We start from the raw sequence: 24774 nt of genomic DNA, 5'->3' as shown, positions 1-24774 counted from the left end.
AACATAATGATGCACAACAAATCTAAACCATGTGACATTTATTAACCGATCTTGATCAAAACATTGACAACAAAACAAAATGATCATGTTGGCTTTGTTGTACACAGTCCCTGTGGGACCTCAGATTGAACAGATCACATTAAAATAAGACTGGCACCATCAGCACTCTCACCAGGTTAAAGGATCATTCTAGGATGTTTTCTTTCCTCGCCGAGTCAGATTTCGTTTGAACAGTTAATGGTTTTAGTCCAGTCGCTTGCTGGTATCTCAGCTTTGGTTTGAGCTTACTGGGTCATTCCAATTTCTGAACCTTTAGCCTAAATTACAAGAAAATGTTTTCTCACTTCAGTATCTAGCCATGCAGATATATTTTGGGTTTTATCAGGCCAGGTTTTCTGCTGCCACACCAATAAAATGGAGGTGAATAAAATAGTTAGTATTGCCAACAGCATAGAAAAAGATTTAAAAATGTAACAGCAATGTGTCTGTCCTGAAACTCTGAATTATCTACAGAGCACACTGTCAACATTTTCATAGCGACTATCTCTTCAGTAGAAATTAGTTCCAAAGAAAACAGCTGACAGAGTAAAACTAAAACTATCTGCATGGCCTGATACACCTACAGCTAAATGAGAAATTGTAGCTGATTTTTTTTTTTTTTTTTCCATTTTGTAATTTAAGTGAACTGACCTTTTAATAAAAAAATAGTCAATCCTGTGCACACACAGAGAAGGCTGCTTGGTAGACAGTGAAATTCCTCCAATTCAAATCACACAAACTTAATGAAGCGAGATGTTGCTCAAAGGGTAACAGTCAAAGCAAAGACTGTTTTGGCAAGTTGGTAAGGATGAGTGTCCATGAAAACAACAGGGACATTCTGAAATCCAGTAATAAAAATTTTCATCTTAACAAGCACCGTGTGAGGAATCCTCTGCTTATGTATGTTTGCCAATTTTTTACCCCCCTGATGACGAGGCCTCCACTCACATGGTGCGTGACTCTGAGCGCTTAGGAAACTCTCACCCAAAACGTGGAATCTGTGTCATGCAGGTCAAACAGCTATATGAGTGATTACATTAAGTGACGCAGTTGCAAAATGCCTCCAGAGGAAGTGGATACTGGGTTGGTGCATTTAAAAGGCAAAGGGAGAAATGATTTATCTTGATTTGCGCTGAGTATTTATTACACGACATGAGGGTGAAAAACTCTAGCATGATCCTTTAACTAAGCATTAACACACATTTAAGACATAAATTAGTAAAAAGCACCTCTCTAATAATTTTGAGAACTGCTTTACTAGGTTGTAAGATGCACAAACCAATGATTAAGGTATAACGCTGTGTGAAGCAAATCCTGGGAAATTGACACAGACATCCAAATTCAGATAACTAATAAAATTCAAATAAACCGTAAATACAGATAATATGTGCCTATAAATATATACAAAAAGTATAGACACTTTTTTATTGGTGTTTTAGTTCAATGTTAGGCCCTCAGTCTTTTGAGCCAGTGCACATCTTCTCCATGTGGTGTGTTATGTCCATTTCTGCCAATCGCAGGTCACTCCAGACCCAGGATGTAGTTGATACCTTGCACAAATCCAATAATGACAGGCTGCCAAGCCACCAGGTACCGAAGCCAGTCTAAAAGTTGTCCATACATGACATGTGGCCTCTCCCAGCTAAAAACGTGGGTTAAGGAAAAAGATTCTCCACAGCAATATGAAATAGTTAATAAGTGGTGATAATCTATGCCAACGTAAAGCCTAATATACAGCTGATGGCATATGACTAAGATGATGTCTTTTTGGTTTTTGTGCAAGTATTACATATTGAAAGGAGCTGAACAGTTGAAGTGTTAATACTGAACCACAAAAAGGAACAGGAACTTGGTATACAACCTATAAATGCCTCGTCTCTTGTTGCTAACTGCCTAAGCGTCCTGAAAAACTCGCCTACACTGGCAATACTTCCTCTCAGTTACAATCAAGTCATCCATCTCCTGTAACTTGTCATGACGAGGTTTCCCACATGTTGATTAGATGTCTGTGGCTGAAAACACCCAATTCATGTTTAGATCCAAATGTACTTTCAGAATAATTGTTCTCTGTGTGGTGCCTGTTTTGCATATCCTTTAAACTGTGCATGAATATCACTTGATCTCTGACAGAACACCAATCAAGTAAGGAAGTTATTGAGATAATCTCATTTGTGAGAATTACAAAATAAGAAGGATACGGGTTACTAAACATCCTCTTCAGATCCACCTTCTCTTTGCAGTATGGGCACATCTGCTTCTTCCCAACGATACACCATCCTCTTATGCAGAACTCATGGAACCTGGATATGGAGTTAAGGCTTGGCAGAGGAACATGCGAGCAACAGTTCAAACAAATACACAGGGCCAAAATGTAATTCACTAATTTTAGTAATTTACTACTAAAATTTTAAGTTTACTTCAAGTACTGTAAAAAATAAATCAGACAAAATATATACAACTCGAATTATGTAAATAAGCTGTCGAATGTTCTGAGAATTGCAGCCGATAAAACTTAAGTGTACTGCAAATACTTATTGCATATTGGCACCAATGTAATCTCAGTGACTGTGATTGTCGGTGCCAGACAGGCTGGCTTGAGTATTTCTTAAACCACTGATCTACTGGGATTTTCACACTCAACAGTCTCTAGAGTTTACCCAGAATTGAGCAAGACATATAAAACATCCAGCATGTGTTGATGAAAGAGGTCGGACAAGAACAGCCAGACCGGTTTGAGCTGACAGAGCAACCACCCGTTTCAATTGTGGTTGAAACCTGTTGAACCTTGAGGTGGGTAGGCTACGACAGTAAAGAAAACATCAGGTTCCACTCCTGTCAGCCAAGAACAGAAATCTGAGGCTGTAGTGGGCAACACTGGACAGCTGAAGACTGGAAAAAGGTAACTGATGAATCTGGATTTCTGCTGAGGTATACAGATGGTAGAATCAGAATTTTGTGGCAACTGCATGAATTCATGGACCCAACCTGACTTGTGTCAACAGTCCAGGCTGGTGGTGGTGGTGTAATAGTGTGTGTTAGAATGTTTTCTTTGGACACCTTGGGCCCCTCAATACCAACTGATCATGGTTTGATCACAATTTACCATCGTCTAATGGCTACTTCCAGCATGATAATGCACCATGTCGACCAAAAGTCGACTCAAACTGGTTTCATGAACGTGACAATGAATTCAGTATACTTCAATGGCCTCCCCAGTCACCAGAGCTGAATGCAATAGACAACCTTTGGGATGTGGTAGAGCTGACAAATCTGCAGAAATTATGTAGTGAAGTCATGTCAACATGAACCAAAATCCCAAAGGAATGTTTCCGACATCTTATGGAGTCCATGTTACGAAGAACTGAGGCCATTTTGAGAGCAAAGGAAGCCATACCCATATTAATATGGTGTTCCTAATAAAGTGCTTGGTGAGGGTTTATGGTAATAATACTGTGATTAGCCAATACCAGCCAATGACAATGGCCTGCTGATAGTGTATTAGAGTTGTGCTCTATTTATTACTATGCAATTCTCTATTCATATTTGTAACTGGGGATCTCTGCCTTGTTTGACACATCTCTATTCAACTGCACAAGAGGCAGATTTGAAAGCACCAAAAAATATGCGAGTTTAATAATTAAGTGTAAATAAATTAAGACTATAGGTATGAAAAATTCCGACACAAAACCACTGTGAGATTAGATAAGGCTGCATGCCATTTACAGTCTACAAGAGCAGGGGAAGTTAAAAGTTCGGACATAACATCAACAGTCTGACATAAAGGTCAAATTAACTGTCAATTCCCCTTTGAGCTACTAATTTACTGCAGGTACAGCTCTGACACAAGTCCCTGACTATACCTTTTATGGACATGAAATTCTCCATGATGTACCATAACTTCTCCTTCACTGATAACAGAGATAGCAGCATGAAAATATGTCTAGAACTGACAGGCAGGATACACATGGTTGCAGGATAATCTGTATGTGTTCTCGATAATCCCTTCCTCACTGACATCTACAAGGATGGGCTGACCGCACACAGCACAGATATTGTCAGAGAGGTGCTTGGTTGGCATGCCAGATGCACTGTAATACTACAACAACAAGAGAGAGAGAAAACAGTCATAATTAAATTTCAGCTCACAGTCATTACCTTCAACACAGTACAGAAACATAAAATGCCTGCAATCAGTCCACTTACCCCAACAGTTGAAGCCATGAAGTCTGCACACATTTCTGCAAAGTCTCTTCCTAGGACCCCGTAGTACAGACCATAGAATAGTAGTGAAACACCAAAGTCCATTGCATCCTCTGGCTTTATCCTGGACAGAGAAAGCACTGTATGGAAATCACAGCTCTGACTAATCTTGCTGCAGCACTGTCCAACGTCAACTTTTGTTTAGCCCCTAGGTCAGATATGTCTGTTTAATATTTGGTGCTAATGACATGCTAAAATAAGAGTTTGTTTTTTGCTTTTACATATTCAACCTTCAAAGGTTGAAAATTGGCTATTCCAGAGAGGGAAATCTAAGACAAAAGGAAAAGAAGTATTCAAATTAGGTGGCACTTGTAGGTGGCAAGTGGAACATTTTTAGATCATGTCATTCAGGAGGGATACACAGGAGGCTTTAAAGTTACCTTCTTGTTGACCTTAAAAAGCATTCATAGGTTTTTGGTGGAGCAGAAAATCCTGCGGCACACTGTGACATCAACTAAGAAATTGATGATGATCAGAATAAATCCCTGTTTCAAATTTACCAAATTATATGTGATGCATATGTAGCATTTTCAATTAACTTAGTCTGAGAACAGAAAAGACTCATGTGACCTTATTTAGGTGCAGTCAGTGATGTCTGGAATGGCATCAAGATTTATATCACTTAGAGGGTGCAGCTTCATTAAACTAATGATCTTGTTAAGGAATCTTTGTCAATAATGAACTGACTGCTCAGTCTCTACATAATCTGTTGAACCAGCAGGACAAGTACTAAAAAAAAAACACAGGTGCAGCTGCATGATGGTGCACTGAACATTGACTCAGGTTCTGTGAACTACAGTCGAGAGAGGAAACTCAGAAAAATGTATCCTAGTTATGGAGGTCCCACCAGGGTGGTCAGAAGCTTTCTTGCATTTAAAGTTTCCTGTTTACGCAGCCCTTTGTTCATCCAGGAGTGGACTCACTAATGTGTGTCTTCCACAGCTTCACTTTAAAGCTCTACCAATACACTATTATCAGAAGATTTTAATCTTATTACAGATGGAGTACACCTATAGTGGTGTTAATATTTGCCAAAGCTGTGTTTGAAATCAAGGGTGTAACTAGCCATTATTTTCCTTATCAATTATTCTGTTGGTTATTTTCTTGATTAACATATTAGTCACTGGTCTATAAAATGTTAGAAAGCAGTGTTGTCCATCACATGTTTCCAAAGCTCAAGATGACATCTTCAATTGTCTCATTTTAACGGACCAACAGATTTTCAGTTTCACAGAAGTCTAGGTAAATGTCCCTATAAATGGTCACATTGGAGAAGCTGGAACCGCAGATTTTTTGTTTTAAAAAATAAATTGAATTAATCTGTTCTCAAAGTAGTTGCAGATCAATTTTCTGTTTGTCTAATCATGGACTAATTGTTTCAGCTCTGCTTGAAATGACAAAGATTCAGTTCCATCTCTAAATTTAAAAAAGTAAATCTAAAATTAATATTATTACCAAGGTCACAGGATTACAAATAGCGTCATTTCCCACTGAAGCTATACTTTTTTATAAATTTAGCTAGAATTAGAATTTCACTTCCTCCGGTAGCCTTTGTGTCAGAAAGCAGAAAACATAGAATCATCTCTGCCTGGGTATTAGGAACAGACAGAAAACAGATTTGTCATTTCCTTGTCTAAATGGAAGTTTCTGTACTAACTGCATCCATTTGTAAGACCTTGCAGCGAGAACATATTTTTAAACTTATATGAATGTTTGCTCTACTTGTCATGTGACCAAAGTTTACCTTTAAATACATGCACCTGAGGTCACGAAGCAGGCAGTTAGAGAGTGTTGTTTGCTCTTTCTTTGTGACAGTCAGAAAAACTATAATGCTAGTAGGTGATGGGTTTTGTTTCATTGTCTGTGTTGTGCTTCAGTGCTTATATCAGCAAGCAGACAACCACAGAGGAAGATTAAAAGATAGAAAATAAAGGAAAAAAAGGTGAGTAAAACGCCTGGGTATTCAGATGACTGGCGAATGTTGTGGGAGTAATGACGAAAAAGGGTTTTAAAAAGTTGGAAAAAATGGCAGCAACTTATTTTCAGTGGTTTAACAGTTAACAACCACTGAAATATTTGAACAGTTATGTTCAGAGTTGAACTGAGGAAAAGTTTATTAATTTAGCACCACTGAAATGTTGTGGGACTGACGATACATACCTGAATATTAGATTAATACCAAAAAGTGTAAACATGACGACAGTGTAGCCAGCTATTCCTGTGGCATAGCTGATCTTGTACAGAAGGAGGAACCACTTGTACACCAACCTACAGAGGCCAAGGAAAGGAATTTGTTAGAATGTTATGAACAGATCAATCCACATTACCAGAAAAGCAGATCACTGACCTGGCACGATAAAGTCTAAACAATGGTTATACCTTGGTGTGGTGCAGGCCAGCGGCTTGCGAGTGGCACGGTAGGAAATGTAAGCTGTGATGACAGAGAAGATAAACCATGTGGTCAGGAACCTCCACCAGTGAAGTTTGGTTGTAAAGTAGAGAGGAACTACCCACATCTGGAACAGAGTCACCAGCTACAAGACAGCAGAGCGTACGTGTTAGGAAATGCATGAGCATCAGAGATGAAAAGTTTCCACCAAAAACAATGTGTAAACATAAAAACAGAGACACCACGGACAACGTTTCATATTTGGATAGCATGGGACAAGAATGAAAATATCACATTTCTCTTTAACTGAGGAAACAAGTATCAATACAGTCACATGCTACTACATAGAAAATAAAGAACAATGTAGACTTGTCAGTACATGTTCTCCCATCCCATCTCTCCCCATTACTGTAAACAACAAGAAACACAACCCCCCCAGCTCATACCTGCATAGTTTCTGTATCCAAAACATACAAATTCTTTTAATTATGTGTCTTCACATTTGGGTATTTCTAAACTTTGCATACAAAACTTAAACATTTTCCCTGTGAGCCTTTTGTGTCTTACATTGTATGACTTTGGATGTCTCTGTTTCCATTGCACAAGGACTAGCTGGGCGACGACCAGGGTGACTATGAGGATGAGCACCATCTCTGCGTGCATGGCCTCGTGGCCTTTGTGTTTGGCATGCATTCTTGCATGTTCCACCCTGTATAAAAAGAAGAACATACTCTACTAATGTGACGTAGCTAAGCACCACACAATCTGTTGATTCATAACAATGCAGGAGAGGCGTGTCCTTAGAAATGCAACTCTACAACTCTATGCACTGGTGTCTCCCAATGGTGATCACTGGGAACTGTAAATGAAATGTGAACCTTTATACCCAGAAACCAAGAAATGCTGCCGCTCATGGTCAGACTATGTGTAATACATAAGAGGAGACAGGCAAAAGATTTAATGTGAAAGAAGCTTCTCTGGACAGACAGCTTTGTCACAGTTCACTATATTTCCTGATTCATTATTTAGTGAGTCATGAGTACAAAAACTTTCTATACATATGGAGTTCTTATCTTTACCAAAACCTTTTGTATTAATAAATAAAAATCCTTGCAAAGAAATGAGAGAAAATAATCATATATGTTACAAAAATGTATGTACGATCCATTATAAGTGTAGTAAAGACACTGACCTCCACTTTTCTTCTGGTGAAAGCTTGGACACATCAAACTGAAGGCAGAATAAAACAAGGTAATGAATACTCCTGTTGACACACAAACTGAAAATGCAGCTTGGACATTTTGAGGACATTTACACACTTAAAGAAGGAGAGAATACTGTAGTACGGCTTAGCAGAGTACACTGTATAAACCTTACTTAAACACAGAAACAATAAAAGTTATGTTGGGAGTTCTAAAAATCTTGTACAACAAGACAGTCACAGCTGATTACTAAAAACAAAATAATGAAAGCAAACCACTGCGCAGGCATCACCTCTCACATAGTTGGCTTTAAACCTCCAGGACCTATGTCGCATATTAATTAAAGAGCAGCTAAAAGAACAATCTGAATGAAAACATTTATGTTTGGTTGTCAAAGCTGGGTTCACACACATTTACTGCTGAAACCACACACCCTGTATACACAGCCAAATGTTTTTTTCATTTGAGTCATCATTAAAATGTTCAAGTATGACACTGGGAGTAGCTACCAGTCCATGGATTGATAGGACATGACTGTGTGAGACACAGAAAGTTTCTCCACATTTACTTGAGATACAATCTGTTTCACTCAGAGATTAGAACATTGTGGAGTACTTGTATGTTGTCTTATGACTTATAAGTCTCCTATTTTGACACTTCCATTCAACCCACATACACATGATCATCACTGGACCAAACACAAGGATCTCCTATGTATTTTCACAGCCAATTGTGATACCAGCCATGCAGCTCATTCAGCCTCTGATGCACGGTTACCCACTACACCTCACATTACATACTGTAATAGCCCTGAACACTGGTTTCAGTTCTTTTTGCGGCCTCTCTGTAACATTGTGAGCACCCACTCTGACATATGTTTGACATTCAGGTTCGGTGTGACTATAAGGCTGAAAACTCACAGGAAGTGATTTGATTGCCTCCCCTGACTTGACGCTGAAAAACCACTTGACCCTTACAAAAGGCAGTAAGTGACCTTTGACCCGATCAGCCACATCAGCTTTATTTGTAGAGTTAATAAAATCGAGCTATCTGACATTTATGGATGTAGCTGTTTTATACGAAAGTGGAAGATGCTCTGATAAATTCTCATTTTATTTTGAAATATATAATCTTAGCTACTTTAACCAGTTAAAAGCATGACTTGAACCGGCTAGCTAACTTAGCACTGCAAAATGGCTCTCCGGGCGTTTCTCGCCTGCACGGTTATTTTTGTTGAGCGAGACACAACCAGGTATATTCAGTGTACGACGCACCTATCTAGGCACCATCCCTGCGCTTGGTAGCAGATGGCTGTGGGACAGTGGCTATGTGCTGACGCTATGCTAAACCTGCGAGTAGCAGCAGACACAGAGTTCCGTGTTTGCGGCTAGCCTCTCAGTCTAAACTCACCCCCGTCGGTTTTATCTGTCATAATACTTCGATATGGCCCATTACTCTCACCTGATTCGGTTCATTGTGATGCTCCAGTCCATGGTCGTGCTCTACACCATCAACCTCCACCTCAAACACCCCGGCCATCTTCGGAGTGCTGGTTTACCGTTCCGGGTCCATTAGCATTAGCAACAAACCTAAGACGGTCACTTCCGGTCTTGTTTGGCTTTTTGGTTCCTTCAAAATAAAGCTCCTCCTCTTCTTTGGGGTTTCTACGGTGCTTCGCATCCACGATGTTGCAAATATGGCCACCCTGGATTTTATTCACACTCAGTATCCATTCATTTAAAGTGGGGTTTTTTTTCAGTCCAGTCGTCCTTAAAAAACTAAGTAACTCTTCCCTCCCTTGGGCACCACTCCGCATTGTATCAGTCCTCCACCCGCCCTATGTTCCGTAATCGTGTCATCAATGCATCCACGTCTTTCATGTGTAAATTTCCTGCATGGTGTAAGGATATGCTTAGCTGTGTCAGCCTCATAGTATTGATCTAAAAGACTTTCCCTTTTAACATGTTATCCCAATGATGTTGCCACTGTTGATTTACCCACTATGACTGCCAAAGATTGCGAACTTGCCAGCGATCTCGTTTCCCAGGTTGTGATAGCAAACAAGTTTTCATTAATCAGATCCTGATGATTTCTGGTTAAACCTGTCTTAATGCCTGCAAGGGCCGACACAAAATCATTCTATATTAATATATTGCTGAAACTAACCTGCTCAGGTCTTGTTTGTCTTTTTGTTCCCTTCAAAATAAAGTTCGGAGAGAATGTAGGTCAAATCTAAGCCTGTAACTTCAGTCAAGATGTCTGAAGTCAAGTCATGGTTTCCAGGTTATGCTTAGAGTTGGACAGTCTACTGAATTACGAGACAGTTTGTTGTTTTTCAGTTGATAAAATTTGATGTGCTTGTGAGTAAAGCTGAATAGTGAATGAAAATTAGATGCTGACATTGGTGGAAAAGGTACTCAGATTATTATTTATATGATTTTTATTTAAGAAAAATAACAACACGACACTGTGGAAATATTCGGTTACAAGTAAAAGTCATGCAAACTACACTTAAAGTACCAATAGTAAAAATACTTCATTAAAGTGCATTAATGTGTACGTATCACTTTATTGTTGCAGCTGGTAAAGGTAGGGCTAATTTTAAAAACTTTCTATAGTGCTTAATTTATAACAATATATCATAACAAACCATCTGTTAATTATATTATGTATCAACAATCAGAATAACTCTGTCAAATAAGCGTAGTGGCATAAAAAGCACAATATTTCCCACAGAAGTGTAATACAGCAGGAGTATAAAGCAGCATAAAACAGAAATACTCAAGCAAAGTACAAGTACCTCAAAAATGCACTTAAGATCAGTAGTTGAGTAAATGCGCTAAGTTACTTTCCACAACTGAATGCTGAATGTGTCATTCAAACCAACTTTTCAAAAATGTAATTGCTGTTATATTATATTGCACACCTATTATATTGTATTTTTATTGTTTATTAACTTGGAATCCTCACCTGCTGCTGTTGACGCCCAAATTCCCCAGCCTGGGGGTCAATAAAGTGTTATCTTATCTTATTCATAACAGCAGGAAAAAACAAAACATTGCAGTGTTGAAGCTTTGCATTTGATATTGAAATACATATGTACAACTCATTGTTATACTTAACTTTAAACTTTTCAAGTTTGTATTTACATTTCTTGAATGTGCAACTTTGTCTTCTCTGAAGTGCCATTGAAACTTGCTCATGATTCTAATTGTTATGGAGGTCGCCCCAATGATATTACTTACATTTAGTGTTTTTTTAATGCATTATATACTGTAGTTATTTCATGTTAATCAAGGAAATGCCTCAAATTCTGAGTCACAACTTAACACTCACATGTTGTTGTAGTAGTAATGTAGTAATAGTGCAACAAATAGCACATATGATTAAATAAGGCAGATGATTACATGTTACAAAAAGACCTGTTGTTTGGAAATATCCCGCCAGATTTCACCCGGAAAAGGCGACCGGAAATTGTAAAGGGCCTGAGTGCTCGCTTGTGATTGGTTTAAAAGTCTGCCGGAGTCTTCTCTGATTGGATGAGCCGCTGACACAAAGCAGAGTAACTGGCCTGTGAGTTGTTGGCGCCCTCAGTTTGAGATTCAACTGTGCTGGTGGATTGTTTCCACAGTGTAATAACCTGCTATAACCGCACTAATTTTATTCTTCTCAAGTGTCCAGCCGAGAGGATAACACCAGCAACGAGGAAACCTGAGGAAATCAGCTGCTTTGTTGCCAACATGCATGTGATTAAACGAGGTACAGTGGATAACTTTAATATTTCTGCTGTCATAGACTGTCAGATAATGCAATGTTAGGGAGACGTGCAGCCCTGGGAAATTCCTAAAATGTATCTAAGCTATTATGAATGCAACTATAAAAGAAATGCCACACAAAGTTTAGCCTGTCCTCAGCTCAGTTTCAGTCATGTTAAATGTCTTTTGTTTCTTTGCGCGGTGTCTTTCCGTCGAGACGTCAAACAAAGGGCAGACAAAGAGTTATGAAAGAACAGAGGCTGAGTTAATTTTTCTCAGTTTGCACGTTTGTTGCCTGTTTTATTTTCATTTTAAGAATAACTTAACTTTGAGCACACTATTTAAATAGCGACACAGCTAAGACTTTAATATATTTTGTTCTTTAGCGATTGGTGCAAAGTAAAGGTGTTCACAAATTTCCCTCTATATGTTATGTGTAAGAGGAGGGTTATTATTGGCAGGTGTTAGCAGCTGTTGTAATGGCGCGAAGCAGTAAAGTGTCTCCTTTTGTTGCCTTAGTAACTGGTTAGACAGGTGTTCCGTTCGGGCTGAGTTAATTAATCATTTGAGGGAATCCAATTAGCAGCTTATGATTCTGGTGTGTTTACCACTGTAATTATATTCATCAGCTACCCTGGAAATTTACTGTACTTCAAGTGACCACATAAGATTTTATTAGATATTTATTTATTAGATAATTGTGCTGTTTTTTTGTGTTTCAGATGGGCGCCAGGAAGGAGTTACTTTTGATAAAATCACCTCTCGCATCCAGAAGCTCTGCTATGGACTCAATTCTGACTTTGTGGACCCTGTAAGTTCAAACCACTTTGAAGAAAACTTTGTAAAATCCTCTCAATAAAAAGAAAAATATCACATTCTGGACTGAGGGTGCAGGCTAGCTTCAGACCACTGATATTACACCATGTCTAGCCTAACCCTTTATCTCTGTTTCTGCAGACCCAGATTACGATGAAGGTGATCCAGGGTCTGTACAGTGGAGTCACTACTGTGGAGCTGGACACTCTGGCAGCGGAGACTGCTGCCACCCTCACCACCAAACACCCTGACTATGCAATCCTTGCTGCACGAATAGCTGTGTCTAACCTGCACAAAGAGACCAAGAAGATATTTAGTGGTGAGTAAAAGCGTTAATCTACCATCAAAAAAATATACTGCTCTATGACAAATTGTGCAATTATATACATCACTGATGGCCTATACATTAATTTAGCCACCATGGTACCTTTTGGTGCAGCATTTCTGGTAAATGGCAGTGCTGCACATTGTGGTGTTATGGTTTCCCTCAGGAAAATGCCTAGCCTGGGTAGTTAGTGACCCAGATCTTGATGCATCTCATCTTGTAATCAGTTTAACTAGTAGATGACAGCATTAACCAAAGCTGTGTTAATCTTCTCCCCTAAAACACTTCATAGAACTTCTTTAAGATGTATTATGATTATTTTATTTATTATCTTTGTTTTCTGCTGTAAAACTATGCAAGAAACCCTGACATGATTCATTGTATACTGCTGACTGTTTAAGTGATTCAATTATTTTTACTGACATTACACTTTCTTTCTTTTTTGTTTTTGTAGATGTGATGGAAGACCTGTACAACTATGTCAACCCACTGAATAAGCGCCATTCTCCTATGATCTCCAAAGAGACGCTCGACATTGTTCTTGAAAACAAGGCTGTATGTCACTTTTGATGATATATTTTGTTCATGTTTTCAAATGTGAGGTCACTGTAATTATGTTTTGCATTTCCTAAAGTAATGTCCTCTGTGCTTTGCAGCGTCTCAACTCAGCCATCATTTACGACAGAGACTTCTCCTACAACTTCTTTGGGTTTAAGGTAATTACTAATTTTCACAAGTCATACATTTGACATCTCACTCAGTTGCTTGGCATATAAACTGTATATTTTCCCTTTGCTCCAACAGACTCTTGAGCGATCGTATTTGTTGAAGATTAATGGCAAAGGTGAGAGTTGTTTTATTTATTTTTTTCCTGTAACTTCTTGAGAAGCATGACTTTTATTGTCTGTCTGATAGCTAATCAACCTCTGTTTACACAGTTGCTGAGAGACCCCAGCACATGCTTATGAGAGTGGCTGTCGGGATACATAAAGGAGACATCGATGCAGCCATTGAGACCTACAATTTGCTGTCAGAGAAGTGGTTCACCCATGCCTCACCTACACTGTTCAATGCTGGCACCAACAGGCCACAGCTGTCCAGGTAAGGACTACAAAACTGTTGACATTTGTAGGCCCTGAGCAAAGACAGCAAAACATCTGATGCTTTCCTTTAAACTTCTTTAATTTTGTTTTGTCCTAATCTACTTCGTTTGGGTTTTGGTAGTTGTTTCTTGCTATCCATGAAGGACGACAGCATTGATGGTATTTACGACACGCTGAAGCAATGTGCCCTCATCTCCAAATCAGCTGGAGGTATTGGATTGGCAGTTAGCTGTATCAGAGCAACAGGCAGCTATATTGCTGGGGTGAGCAAAACATACTTTACAGAAATTAAAATCACAGAGATTCGGGCGAGGTTTAACTTAAACCATGTAATTTTTTTGTACTACTTACAGTGGTTTGTGTATTTCAGACAAACGGCACTTCCAATGGGCTGGTTCCAATGCTGCGAGTATACAACAACACAGCGCGTTATGTTGACCAGGGTGGCAACAAGGTAAAGACTAAGATTTATGATACAAACAAAAATATAGCTTGACTTTGTTACGTTAGAGACACTTCTGACTCTGCCTGTTCACCTGTTCAGAGACCCGGGGCCTTCGCTGTGTACCTGGAGCCGTGGCATTACGATGTGTTTGAGTTCTTAGAGTTGAAAAAGAACACAGGTAAAGAGGAGCAGAGGGCCAGAGACCTGTTCTTTGCCCTGTGGATCCCAGACCTCTTTATGAAACGAGTGGAAAGCAATCAGGTAAGCACCAGAAGAATTCACCTAACTAACTAACTGAGTTTGAATCACACAATATATTTTATAATCTACTGTATGTTTTCTGCCAAAATGTTGAGTTTTAAAGTTTTGGGAAAAGTCTTATTGTTCCTCTGCTGTTCTCATAGGACTGGTCTCTGATGTGCCCCAGTGAATGTCCTGGATTAGAGGAGTGCTGGGGAGAGGAGTTTGAGGAGCTCTACACTCGGTAAGACCAGCACATCAAACTCTGCTCTCAACAAACGACTCATTTCTCAGTGCTAACTTGTCCTGTGTATCCTGTTTGTCCCAAGATATGAGAGGGAGGGCAGGACTAAGCGTGTGGTGAAGGCTCAGCAGTTGTGGTACTCCATCATTGAGTCACAGACAGAAACTGGCACACCATACATGCTCTACAAGGACGCCTGTAACAGGAAGAGCAACCAGCAGAATCTGGGCACCATCAAATCCAGCAATCTGTGCACAGAGATAGTAGAGTACACAAGCCCAGACGAGGTGAGGGAAGAAGATATTATATTGGCACTTATAGATTTAGCTTGTTGGTCCTGTAAACATTATTTCAGCCACAACATAATTTTGTCAGTACTGTTTTTAAAATGTATCTGCTCTTTCTTAACTCAGGTTGCAGTGTGTAACTTAGCGTCCATTGCCCTCAACATGTACGTCACCCCAGAAAAAACCTTTGACTTCAAAAAACTTGCATCTGTCACCAAAGTCATTGTCAAGAACCTGAACAAGATTATCGACATCAACTACTACCCAGTGCCTGAGGTATGCTTTCTTGTCCAGTGATGCTTCTCTATCAACCATGTAACCAGATCTTGTGTGCTCAGTATTAACAAACAGCTCCTCTGTCCTGCTTTACAGGCTGAAAGATCCAACAAGCGTCACAGGCCGATTGGAATTGGTGTGCAGGGTCTGGCTGATGCCTTCATCCTTATGCGTTACCCATTTGAAAGCCCGGAGGCCCAGTTACTCAACATTCAGATCTTTGAGACCATCTACTACGCTGCCCTGGAGGCCAGCTGTGAGCTAGCAGAGAAGCTTGGTGCTTATGAGACCTACACTGGCTCTCCTGTCAGCAAGGGAGTGAGTAGTTTTCACAATGTCTCAAATTCATCCTCAGATACGGTTTAGCAGTTTGGATTCGGTTCCTAACTGATTTCTGTTTTCCAGATCCTTCAGTATGACATGTGGGGTAAAACCCCAACAGATTTGTGGGACTGGAACACACTGAAGGAGAAAATTGCCAAGTACGTCTTACTGAATGTCTCTGTTCTTGATGTTTTTCATCTCATAGCTACTGTTTGTGGAGCTCATCCCTGTCTTGTACCCTCCCCATCCCCATGTGTTCTCAGGCATGGTGTGAGGAACAGCCTGCTCTTGGCCCCAATGCCCACAGCTTCCACTGCCCAGATCCTGGGCAACAATGAGTCCTTTGAGGCATACACCAGTAACATCTATACACGTAGGGTGCTCTCAGGAGAGTTTCAGGTCAGCACTGAATACATTCGCTGCATTCATGCCTCCAGAGTCATGTGTCCATAGAGGGAAGGATTGCTAAGTGTATTTTCTGCCTCCTATAGATTGTAAATCCTCACCTGCTGAAGGACCTCACAGAAAGAGGACTGTGGAGTGATGAAATGAAGAACCAGCTGATTGCTCAGAATGGGTCCATCCAGGTAAAAAATCATAATAAAAACTAATTAAATCATTTTATATCACTGCTCTAAACGTTTTAAATATTTTTGTTTAAATGTCTGTCTTGTGCACAGGATATTCAAGAGATCCCTGATGATCTGAAGCAGCTGTATAAAACTGTGTGGGAAATCTCTCAGAAGACCGTCCTCAAGATGGCAGCAGATCGTGGTGCCTACATCGACCAGAGCCAGTCCCTCAACATACATATTGCTGAGCCAAATTATGGCAAACTGACCAGCATGCACTTTTATGGCTGGAAGTTGGTGAGTGAGGGCCAAGTGAATGCACGCTTGATGTATGTGGCATTACAGGGCCAAGAAAACAGCATGTTAAAGCCTTTATTTTTCTCCCTGCAGGGCCTGAAAACTGGCATGTACTACCTGCGGACGAAGCCTGCTGCCAACCCCATTCAGTTCACCCTGAACAAGGAGAAATTAAAGGAGGCCCAGTCAGCTGAGAGCATGGAGGAGGAGACCAAAGAGCGCAACACTGCTGCCATGGTGTGTTCCTTAGCAAACAAAGATGAATGCCTGATGTGTGGTTCCTAAGGAGAATGTTCACCCAGACAAGCACACTTCCTCATAACCACCAGTTTCCTCTTCAAAAATCTATTTTTTGATACACCCGGTGCTTTTTATTTGTATTTGATGTCATAACAAGTGTTTTACATATGCCGCTGTCTTCAAGTCACAAATCTCTGCAGTTTTTATTTAATATTTGCTGAATTTTCATCATGTAATGTATGTTGTATGTATAGAATTAAGAGGGTGCAATGAATTAAATCACCCTTAGTTTTTTAAAAATATAAATATAGTTTTGTAATAAGTGGGTCACATTAATAAACCCCATGTTGGTCTGTATTTTAGGTGTGTGGAAAATTAAACGTGTTATGCAATAATGGTAATATAAGTCTTATTACTATATTTTTGTCAAGAATATGTCAATCTTAGGTTATCCCTGAGAACCTGAGCATATATACATATCTGTTATATGTTATACATATTTAGATCTGCATTTATTGAAGCAAGAACCACAGATTTAAAAAAAAATCTACATAGATAGTTTGCAAAATAAGAATGGGAGTCAGCATGCTAATATTAGTATTTCAGAATAGTGATCGTGATGGTGATACAACATGCCAGTACAAGATGAATTCATTTTTCCTGATGAATAATGATGGAATATGTTCTAACTTTCTGTGAGTGAGTTCAGCTGGCAGATCAGGACAAAAGAACAGGCTCACAATACCCAAAAAGTGGAAATGGTGATGACATCAGTCATGCAACACTGCAACAAAGAGCTTCATCCCAATGTGTTTTTCCAGTGGAGGAGACTGGATACAGTGTGCCTTGGGGGCAGGAGATGCTGCAGGTGATGAATTAATGAACTAGTGTGTTCATGCATGCGACCCCATGGGAACAGTATGTGTGAAGCAAGCTGAGACCTGTACTGTCACACTGTAGCATCAGGTCCAGGTCTGCCGCCTACTGAAAAGAAACACTACAGCAGTGTTGATTCAGAACCTCAGTCAACACAGAGATAACGTTTCCCTACACTGAATTCATGAAATACAGAGACAGAGAGCCAAATGTCATTTTATAATTTTTTTTTTTTTTGACAAGGAAAATTTTATTGTGCAAAACTTTAACTGAACACAAGGCTATTTACTTGTGATATCTGAACATCATATAACAAGAAACCAGAGTGACCAAGTGAGAATCTTAATTTAACAGTGAACTTGGAAAATGGCAGTGAGGAGGACAGAGATACCCAGTGTTAACAAGCAGTGCAACTACCTGTGACAGACTTGACCTAATCAGCTGACAAATTAACCCCACCCCTCTTAGTGTTAGGTGGCCTAGTTAGTGAATTTCCTAATCACAAGGCACTGTATCTTTAATTTACTGCCATCAACGCTTATCAAGGTGTACTAGTGAAAGTTGTAAACTAATCTCTTCAGGCTGCACACTGACTTTTTTGGAGTTAAAGCCATTAGTCATTTTATCACGTGATGAGAAGACTGGCAACAAAATTATCTCTTTATTGGAAAGTAATTACAAGAGATAAGCATGCTTTCCAAAAATAAGGAAATCTAATCTGCAATTTGTTTCTAAAGCAGAATGAAAATTTTATTATGACTAAATCCAAATCTAAATCTGTTGTTTAGACAATATGGCCTTAAATGAAAAACAGCACAATAATGATTTACTTTTAAAGACTATATTTCTGGGGGGGGGGGGGGGGGGGGGCATAAGATGTCTCTTCTTTTTGAACCTTTTCTGTTTCACACAGGATGTTAATCTTATAAGTGTAAAAATGTCAGTTTGCTGTTTTATGGTGGGTTATGTGCTGGACTATATTTTCCAAAACACTGAACTTTTACTTAAAGAGGCAAGAAACAGCATTATTCATTATTACCTCATGATATGAAAGCATGAATTATTATAACCAAACCTCCTGGGGGAATGAATATACATGGCAACTTTCATGACAATGGGCTGATATGATTCTAAAATATCCTGTATACTAAACTGAGATTTCATTTTCTGGCACTAAACGTTGGCCAAGGGGAAATTTTGAAAGGAAATTTTTCTAGTCTAGACTAGACTGTAAAAACTATTCATATCGATCTATCTCATTATGGAGCTGAATGCCATGGGAAAACCCAAACTGCTGCTATCTGTTGAAATCACTTATCTCCAAGCAGTCGCTGATTATTTGTGCAGCTGTAGCACAAACCCTCTTCCCAAACACTGGATAAGGTGACCAAAAGGCCAAACCCTTAAAAAGTCAGTGCGATCTTTTAAATGGGACATCACTAAGGTTACGGACTCACTATCGACCCATCGATCGATCCCTCCCCTTCTTGTGAGCCAAAGCCTGTGTCCTGGGAGCTGCTGCTGCCCGTTGGAGAGGGGATGGTTTTCTTGGCTCCAGGCTTCTCGTTGCCCTCCCTGACACCAGACCTCTCTGCTGTATTATGCTCGAACTTTCTACCCTTCATCCATCTCGGCTCCACTTTTTTTTCTTGCAGCTCTATGTCTTTGAACCTGTTTACTAATTTTTTGGTGTTTGTCTTCTCACTGCTGACGTTGGCGCTCTCAGCTTGTTCAGTGGTTGTCTCGGTGTGTTTTTCACCCTCCTTCTTCCCTGTGCTAATCTCCTCGTCCCTTATTTTTTCTGCCTCGTCCTGCACGGCCTCAGCTTTCACCTTTTCTTCAACATTATCTAAACTCATTCCTGCTGCCTCCTCCTCTCTCACTTTACTGACAGTATTTTCATTTTTGTCTGCTTCCACCTGTTCTTTTTTCTCAGTTTCCTTCTCATCTCCTGGCATCACTTGAGCTCTGCCTTCTTCCATCTTCACCACATCACAGTCTGTTGCCCTCTTTGTTTCCTCTGCTCCACATTCACCCACCTGATTCTCTGGTGTGTCTGATTCCTGCTTTGTATCTGAGTCAGCCTTTCCTTTATCCACCTCTTCCTCTTCATTGTGCACTGTAACTTTAAGCGATGTGTTTTTGTCCTCTTGTCTGCTATTAAAACCTCTGAAATTGTTCTTGGCACCTATGATGTATTTCCCCAGTATGGAGGAGCCATCCCTGGTCAAAGCATCATTTGTCGTCACCATGTGTCCATCATCCAACAGGAGCTGATGCATCACTTTCATATCATTGTGTATCCTGAAGACCGCTTTGCTCAGTTCAGTGATGCGATTACCGATATCTGTGGGAAGAGAAAATCCTCCAATCACAACACAGCATTCAGACATTTGAATGACAAATATTCTTATTCAGGTTCTACAGGCTGGGTGAATTTTGGCTCAAATGCCATAATTATAGGAGACACACAGGAGGGCTGGGCACTGCTGCAAAAAACTACATTAATTATTTGTCTATCAGTTCATGTAACTTGTTTTTCAGAGCAGTTGTATCATGACTAATTTATTATTTTTAATCCTAAAAATGTAAATATTTTCTGTCAAGTCAATTATTCTTTCCAGAATTACATTTATAAATCTAATTACCACATGTAACATTTCTCATGTCACTTTTCAAGACAGTAAATGTTACTCCAAACCACTCAAAAGCATTACACTTATAGCATATATACTTAGACTTTTTTTTATAAGAGGCAAACTAGAAAATTGGAAGAGAAAGGGGAGGTCGCACAAGTAAACTAGGTGTGTGAGCCAGCAGGACTTTTTAATTCACCACTGTCTGAGTGTTAAGCCCTGACAGCCTGGCACAAGTGTCACAGTTACCTTTCCTCTTGGTCTCCTCAAACTCCCTGCGAGCTGACTCGATGTAGCGCTGCACCAGAGCCCTGATCACTTGCTGCCGGTAAGGTAACTGGCTTTCTTCTGATCCCTTTTCATTGGACTTATTATATAATACAGATAACATAAACATGTTTAATATCATGCACTGCAGCACAGGGTAAAATTTGCAAAGATCAAATAATTATTATAGAAAATAATTGTTTTACTACAGTCACACTGACTTACCATAGAAGCTATAGGGGGATATTTTTGCTCAGAGCTACACGTACAGCAGCAGCAGATTCGTCTGAAGATACCTCTGAAACAGAAATTGAATTGAATGAATAATAAAAATAAAAAAAATACAAAAACAATGCAGGTTTAGTGTGTCTTTGAAGCCTGAGAGAGCCCACCTTATGATGTAAAAGATGGCTTTGGGAGAGGGGATGATGTTGAAGGGCACAGGCATGGTGAGGCCTTCTCTGAAGTAACTCAGGTACAGCTTTGACCGAGCAAATTTCCACTCAACATCTGCATCATCCTGAGATAAAAAATGGTGAGATATTAGCGATCATCACTGGCAGTGTTTCTATTTATATTGCAGACATGACATAATATGAAAATATCTCTTCACCTCAATTTTCTGAAAGGAGTTGGTGATCATAGCAATAAGCATGTTGAGCAGGACGATGACAATGACGAGTGTGAAGATGCCGTACAGGATCCTTCCCACAAACTCTGCTAACATAAACCGTGGCATGTCCACATAGTCCTGGTTGGCCACACCGAACATGGTCCAGAATAAGAAGTGGAAGGTTTCGTTAAACCTGTAGCAGTGCAATAGAGAGTGTTGTCATGATGAGACTATTTTAATACCATTATTTAACTCACCATGGCTAGGATGTTAGCATGCTGTATCTAACACTAAGACTTCTGTATTTAGAATTTCTGGGAGCACTTTTCACAGATTTCACATCAACATGCCAGTTTGTTTTTAAGATCCAATTTCTGTACATCATTCAAATTAGCATGATTAAGCTGACTTACTGTGTTATGTCAACAATTTGTGTCAATAAATAACCTGGTTTTGGGATAAACTTGCATGTCATCTTGCTGAGAATCCCCTAAATAAATCTAAGCTGGTTGCCTGGCAACCTCACAGTGACAACCATGGTGACAGTGTATTTCCAGGAAGTCACTGCTACTGGCCAAGAATTCCAGCATTACCTCTCCATTACAGTGTGCTTATAGGTGCCATCTGTTATCTTTGGACTCAGTCAAGATAGTTGTTTGTTTATGCTAAGCTAGGCTAATCGCCCACTGGGTCCACCCTTGTGTTTACCATACAGAGATAAGTGCTATCATTCCCCTCATCTAACGCTTGGAAAATAGCCACATAATTGTACGTCCTGAAGTCTCAAACCACTCCTTTAAACATGTCAGTACAGATTCCTACCTGCCAAGATGTGGAGAGATGACATAAGGAACATAGACATTGTTGATACCACAGAGGAAGGCTGTTCCAATGATCATCAATATAAACATGAATCTAAAAGACAGAAAAAAAAATATTCTCACTGGCTATTGTCATGTGCCCCGAACTCCCTTCCAGGCAATGACCAATATTCATACATGGAGATGTGTAACAAATGAAAAGTGCTCGTACCTCATCATATCGTCAATCATCTTTCCTATGGAGATCTGCAGAGTTCCCAGAGACTCATGGGCTGGCAGGATGTATGCCAGCCGTGTGAAGCTCAACATGCTGGTCACTGCAAACAGCACCTCCGCAATCAGCTGGGGGTCCTCCTGGTGCCAGTCGTCACGCACTGCAGGCACAATTTCACACAGCAAGAGACCAGTTGAAGAGCTTAAAAAGACTACCAACGATGAATTTTAACAAATTATGTGACATAATTTTCTCACCAGTCTGGGTGAAATAAATACACTCCTCTGCGAGGTTATGGTCGTGGCAGAGGAAGTAACCTTTGAGCATGATAAGCACACGTAATGCAAAGGACGCCAGGTACATGCTGAGCACCATCATGTCCAAGCAGTTCCACCAGTCCAGGAAGTAACTCCGCAGCCCCTCGATCCACACTTCCTTACACTCATACCAAAAGAATCCTACGTGCGACAGCAGAGTATGAGCCTGATTTAAAACTTTATGTGTGATTAGTGAGTTAAAACAGAGAGTGTGAACCTACCGACCACCCACACCATGTGGAAGGAGCTGTGCAGGATATTCTGCTGCCGGGAAGCAAATTTGTCTCGATACAGCTCCATCGTTATTGACTCTCCAAGTAATGTGATGAGAAACCACAGATAGGAGGCTGAGTGAAGGAGAAACTTGATCACAGGAATCTTTAGGATCTTTCCTACCTGGTGAAAACACAAAAGACATTGTTAGCTTCCTATTTTCTTAGGAAACTCTATAGCAAATGTCTGTCATGACAGTCTGATTTAAAACACTGCCCAGTTGTCTCTACATTTGGAGATTTTTGGGCCATGTGACCTTTGACTTTGGTGCGATCCAGTAGACGAGGCAGAGGATGGGCATGGTGAGGAAGATCCCCACGGAAACAAATAGCTTCCAGGCCGTCCTGCTGCCTCTCCACCCTGCCAGGTGCCCACACCAGATGGATGAGAGTACCTGCTGGCAGATTGGGTGCGCCACAAACTAGAGGAGAACAAACACACACAGAAGGAAAGAAAAAATGGATCAAGTTTATGTCTTCCTCTACACATCTCTGGTTTACAGCAGTCTCTGCATCTGGCTACCTGCTTCTGGTTGTAGTTGACAGCAAGCCGCAGACGTGACAGGTTGGGTATTCCCTCCTCGAAGGCCTGCTCATCCAACTCATCCTGGCTCTCGTCCCCGCAGCTGTTAAGGATCGTGGTCACCTCGCTCTGGTTGCGACACATGCCCAGCAACTCGACGGCAAACTCCTGACAAAGCTTCTCCAGGCTTAGGTACTGAGGCTGCAGGAGAGAGGCACCACAGCCAAAGTCAAGCAACAACACAAGACACCTAACACAAACAGTATGCTGAGGGGGGTTATCGAGAAATGTCGTCAGACCTTGAACTCTGGCTCTTTTTGTGAGAGCTTGCGGAGCTCTCTGCTGAGACTGAAAGCGCTGAGCATGGCATCATCAGAGGTGACGGACAGGTAGGCGCGGCTGGCAATGCCGCGGTAGGTGTTGATACGAGACAAGGAGAACTTCAGCAGGTCATACTGCCTCCCATTACGACACTCCAGACAGGCACAGGATATCTTATGTGGCCATGGGATGCCATGACCTTTTTGGCTGAGCATGGTGACTATTTCATACAGGTCTTTCTGGCAGGCTAAGGTCAGAGGGGTCACGCCGGGGGCAAACTGGGAGTTGTCGATAGAGTGGTCAAAAATGGCCTGAGAGAAAGAGCGTACGTCCATCTTGTTGCCTTTCTCTTGGTCCAGGCGGTCCAGCAGACGCTTCACCACTCTGGGCTGGTTGGTGTCCACGGCGACCAGCAGGGCTTCGTGAATCTGACGGAAGTCAAACTTGACCCCCTGGAGGAGGGCGTCCATGGCATCCTCACTGCCCAGGCGGATGGACAGGTTGAGGGCCTCTCTCCACTGGCGGTCCTCAGATTCATCCAGCTGACGGATGATACCATCCCCGGTCTTCAACAGTCCACACAGCAGCTCTATTTTCCCTTCCTGAATGGCACTGATGAGCTCCGGAGGGAACTGCATCTTCTTGTTCATGATCTCGCGCCATTGCTCTGGCTGTGGAGGGGAGGGACAGGACAGGAGTACAGCAGCAGTATTAGAAGTCCATTCGCCCATATATTTATGAAAGAAATGTCCAATGAATGAAGGAAAAGGACATCTTACAATTTGATTTCAGAGGCAAATTAAAGGCTGGATTAAATGTTAAGATTCTCTAGAACATATAAAAATGTACAAAAACAAAAACATAACAAATACTATAAATAAGCACATTACATATTATGACATAAGGGAAAACAAGAGTAATACATTTTAGATAATATATTCTGGATGATAAAATAAAGCTATTTGGAGAATACCTGGAGAACAGTAGTTTAGATTATGTCTAATCTTAACCCTCATAGCAACATTTTGGATGCATTCAGAGAGCCATGTGTAAATAAAACTCCGCTTACCGTGAGGTTTTCCATTCCCGATGACAAAACA

The 24774-nt window shown here is 40.5% G+C and overlaps 3 protein-coding genes across 3 annotated transcripts; 1 reads left to right on the top strand and 2 right to left on the bottom strand.

Annotated features, from left to right (window-relative positions):
• Nucleotides 1-21: 21 nt before the first annotated feature.
• rnf121 (ring finger protein 121) lies at nucleotides 22-9568 on the bottom strand. The gene is made up of 9 exons (XM_018692077.2): nucleotides 9352-9568; nucleotides 7881-7918; nucleotides 7256-7397; nucleotides 6679-6833; nucleotides 6460-6567; nucleotides 4243-4363; nucleotides 4002-4135; nucleotides 2238-2339; nucleotides 22-1681 (listed from the first exon to the last, which is right to left on the bottom strand). The coding sequence occupies exons 1-9, from the start codon at nucleotides 9427-9429 to the stop codon at nucleotides 1561-1563; spliced, it is 999 nt and encodes a 332-aa protein (XP_018547593.1). The 5' UTR covers nucleotides 9430-9568; the 3' UTR covers nucleotides 22-1560.
• Nucleotides 9569-11340: 1772 nt separating this feature from the next.
• Nucleotides 11341-17220, top strand: LOC108894047 (ribonucleoside-diphosphate reductase large subunit). The gene is made up of 19 exons (XM_018692605.2): nucleotides 11341-11649; nucleotides 12368-12456; nucleotides 12603-12780; nucleotides 13241-13341; nucleotides 13443-13502; nucleotides 13591-13630; nucleotides 13725-13887; nucleotides 14011-14152; nucleotides 14260-14343; nucleotides 14434-14595; nucleotides 14739-14818; nucleotides 14904-15105; nucleotides 15232-15381; nucleotides 15478-15699; nucleotides 15787-15863; nucleotides 15969-16104; nucleotides 16197-16292; nucleotides 16386-16574; nucleotides 16668-17220. Exons 1-19 carry the CDS (start codon nucleotides 11631-11633, stop codon nucleotides 16857-16859), a joined length of 2382 nt encoding a protein of 793 aa, XP_018548121.1. The 5' UTR covers nucleotides 11341-11630; the 3' UTR covers nucleotides 16860-17220.
• A 1326-nt stretch (nucleotides 17221-18546) lies between these two features.
• Nucleotides 18547-24413, bottom strand: LOC108893141 (short transient receptor potential channel 2). Its single transcript, XM_018690985.2, has 12 exons — nucleotides 23653-24413; nucleotides 23354-23554; nucleotides 23088-23252; nucleotides 22780-22954; nucleotides 22499-22699; nucleotides 22239-22401; nucleotides 22029-22121; nucleotides 21207-21399; nucleotides 20986-21113; nucleotides 20819-20891; nucleotides 20576-20693; nucleotides 18547-20037 (listed from the first exon to the last, which is right to left on the bottom strand). The coding sequence occupies exons 1-12, from the start codon at nucleotides 24403-24405 to the stop codon at nucleotides 19136-19138; spliced, it is 3165 nt and encodes a 1054-aa protein (XP_018546501.1). The 5' UTR covers nucleotides 24406-24413; the 3' UTR covers nucleotides 18547-19135.
• Between the last annotated feature and the right edge of the window lie 361 nt (nucleotides 24414-24774).

This window comes from Lates calcarifer, linkage group LG20 (assembly GCF_001640805.2).
Source record: "Lates calcarifer isolate ASB-BC8 linkage group LG20, TLL_Latcal_v3, whole genome shotgun sequence".
Classification (NCBI taxonomy): domain Eukaryota; kingdom Metazoa; phylum Chordata; class Actinopteri; family Centropomidae; genus Lates; species Lates calcarifer.
The sequence above is the reverse complement of the archived record's forward strand: the minus strand, read 5'-3'. Positions and strand labels throughout refer to the sequence as shown.

What these genes read in the sequence shown, in the direction of transcription:
- rnf121 (XM_018692077.2), bottom strand. Translation starts at nt 9,429, where the DNA reads ATGGCCGGGGTGTTTGAGGTGGAGGTTGATGGTGTAGAGCACGACCAT. An exon ending in TCACCAGAAGAAAAGTGGAG is followed by an intron (nt 7,398 to 7,880) that starts GTCAGTGTCTTT and finishes CTTTTTATACAG; the next exon opens with GGTGGAACATGCAAGAATGC. An exon ending in GGTATTAATCTAATATTCAG is followed by an intron (nt 4,364 to 6,459) that starts GTATGTATCGTC and finishes TTCTCTGTCCAG; the next exon opens with GATAAAGCCAGAGGATGCAA.
- LOC108894047 (XM_018692605.2), top strand. An exon ending in TTTGAGGAGCTCTACACTCG is followed by an intron (nt 14,819 to 14,903) that starts GTAAGACCAGCA and finishes GTTTGTCCCAAG; the next exon opens with ATATGAGAGGGAGGGCAGGA. An exon ending in GCTCTCCTGTCAGCAAGGGA is followed by an intron (nt 15,700 to 15,786) that starts GTGAGTAGTTTT and finishes TCTGTTTTCCAG; the next exon opens with ATCCTTCAGTATGACATGTG.
- LOC108893141 (XM_018690985.2), bottom strand. Translation starts at nt 24,405, where the DNA reads ATGGGCGAATGGACTTCTAATACTGCTGCTGTACTCCTGTCCTGTCCC. An exon ending in TATTTATTTCACCCAGACTG is followed by an intron (nt 22,402 to 22,498) that starts GTGAGAAAATTA and finishes TTGTGCCTGCAG; the next exon opens with TGCGTGACGACTGGCACCAG. An exon ending in ATGATTGACGATATGATGAG is followed by an intron (nt 22,122 to 22,238) that starts GTACGAGCACTT and finishes TCTGTCTTTTAG; the next exon opens with ATTCATGTTTATATTGATGA.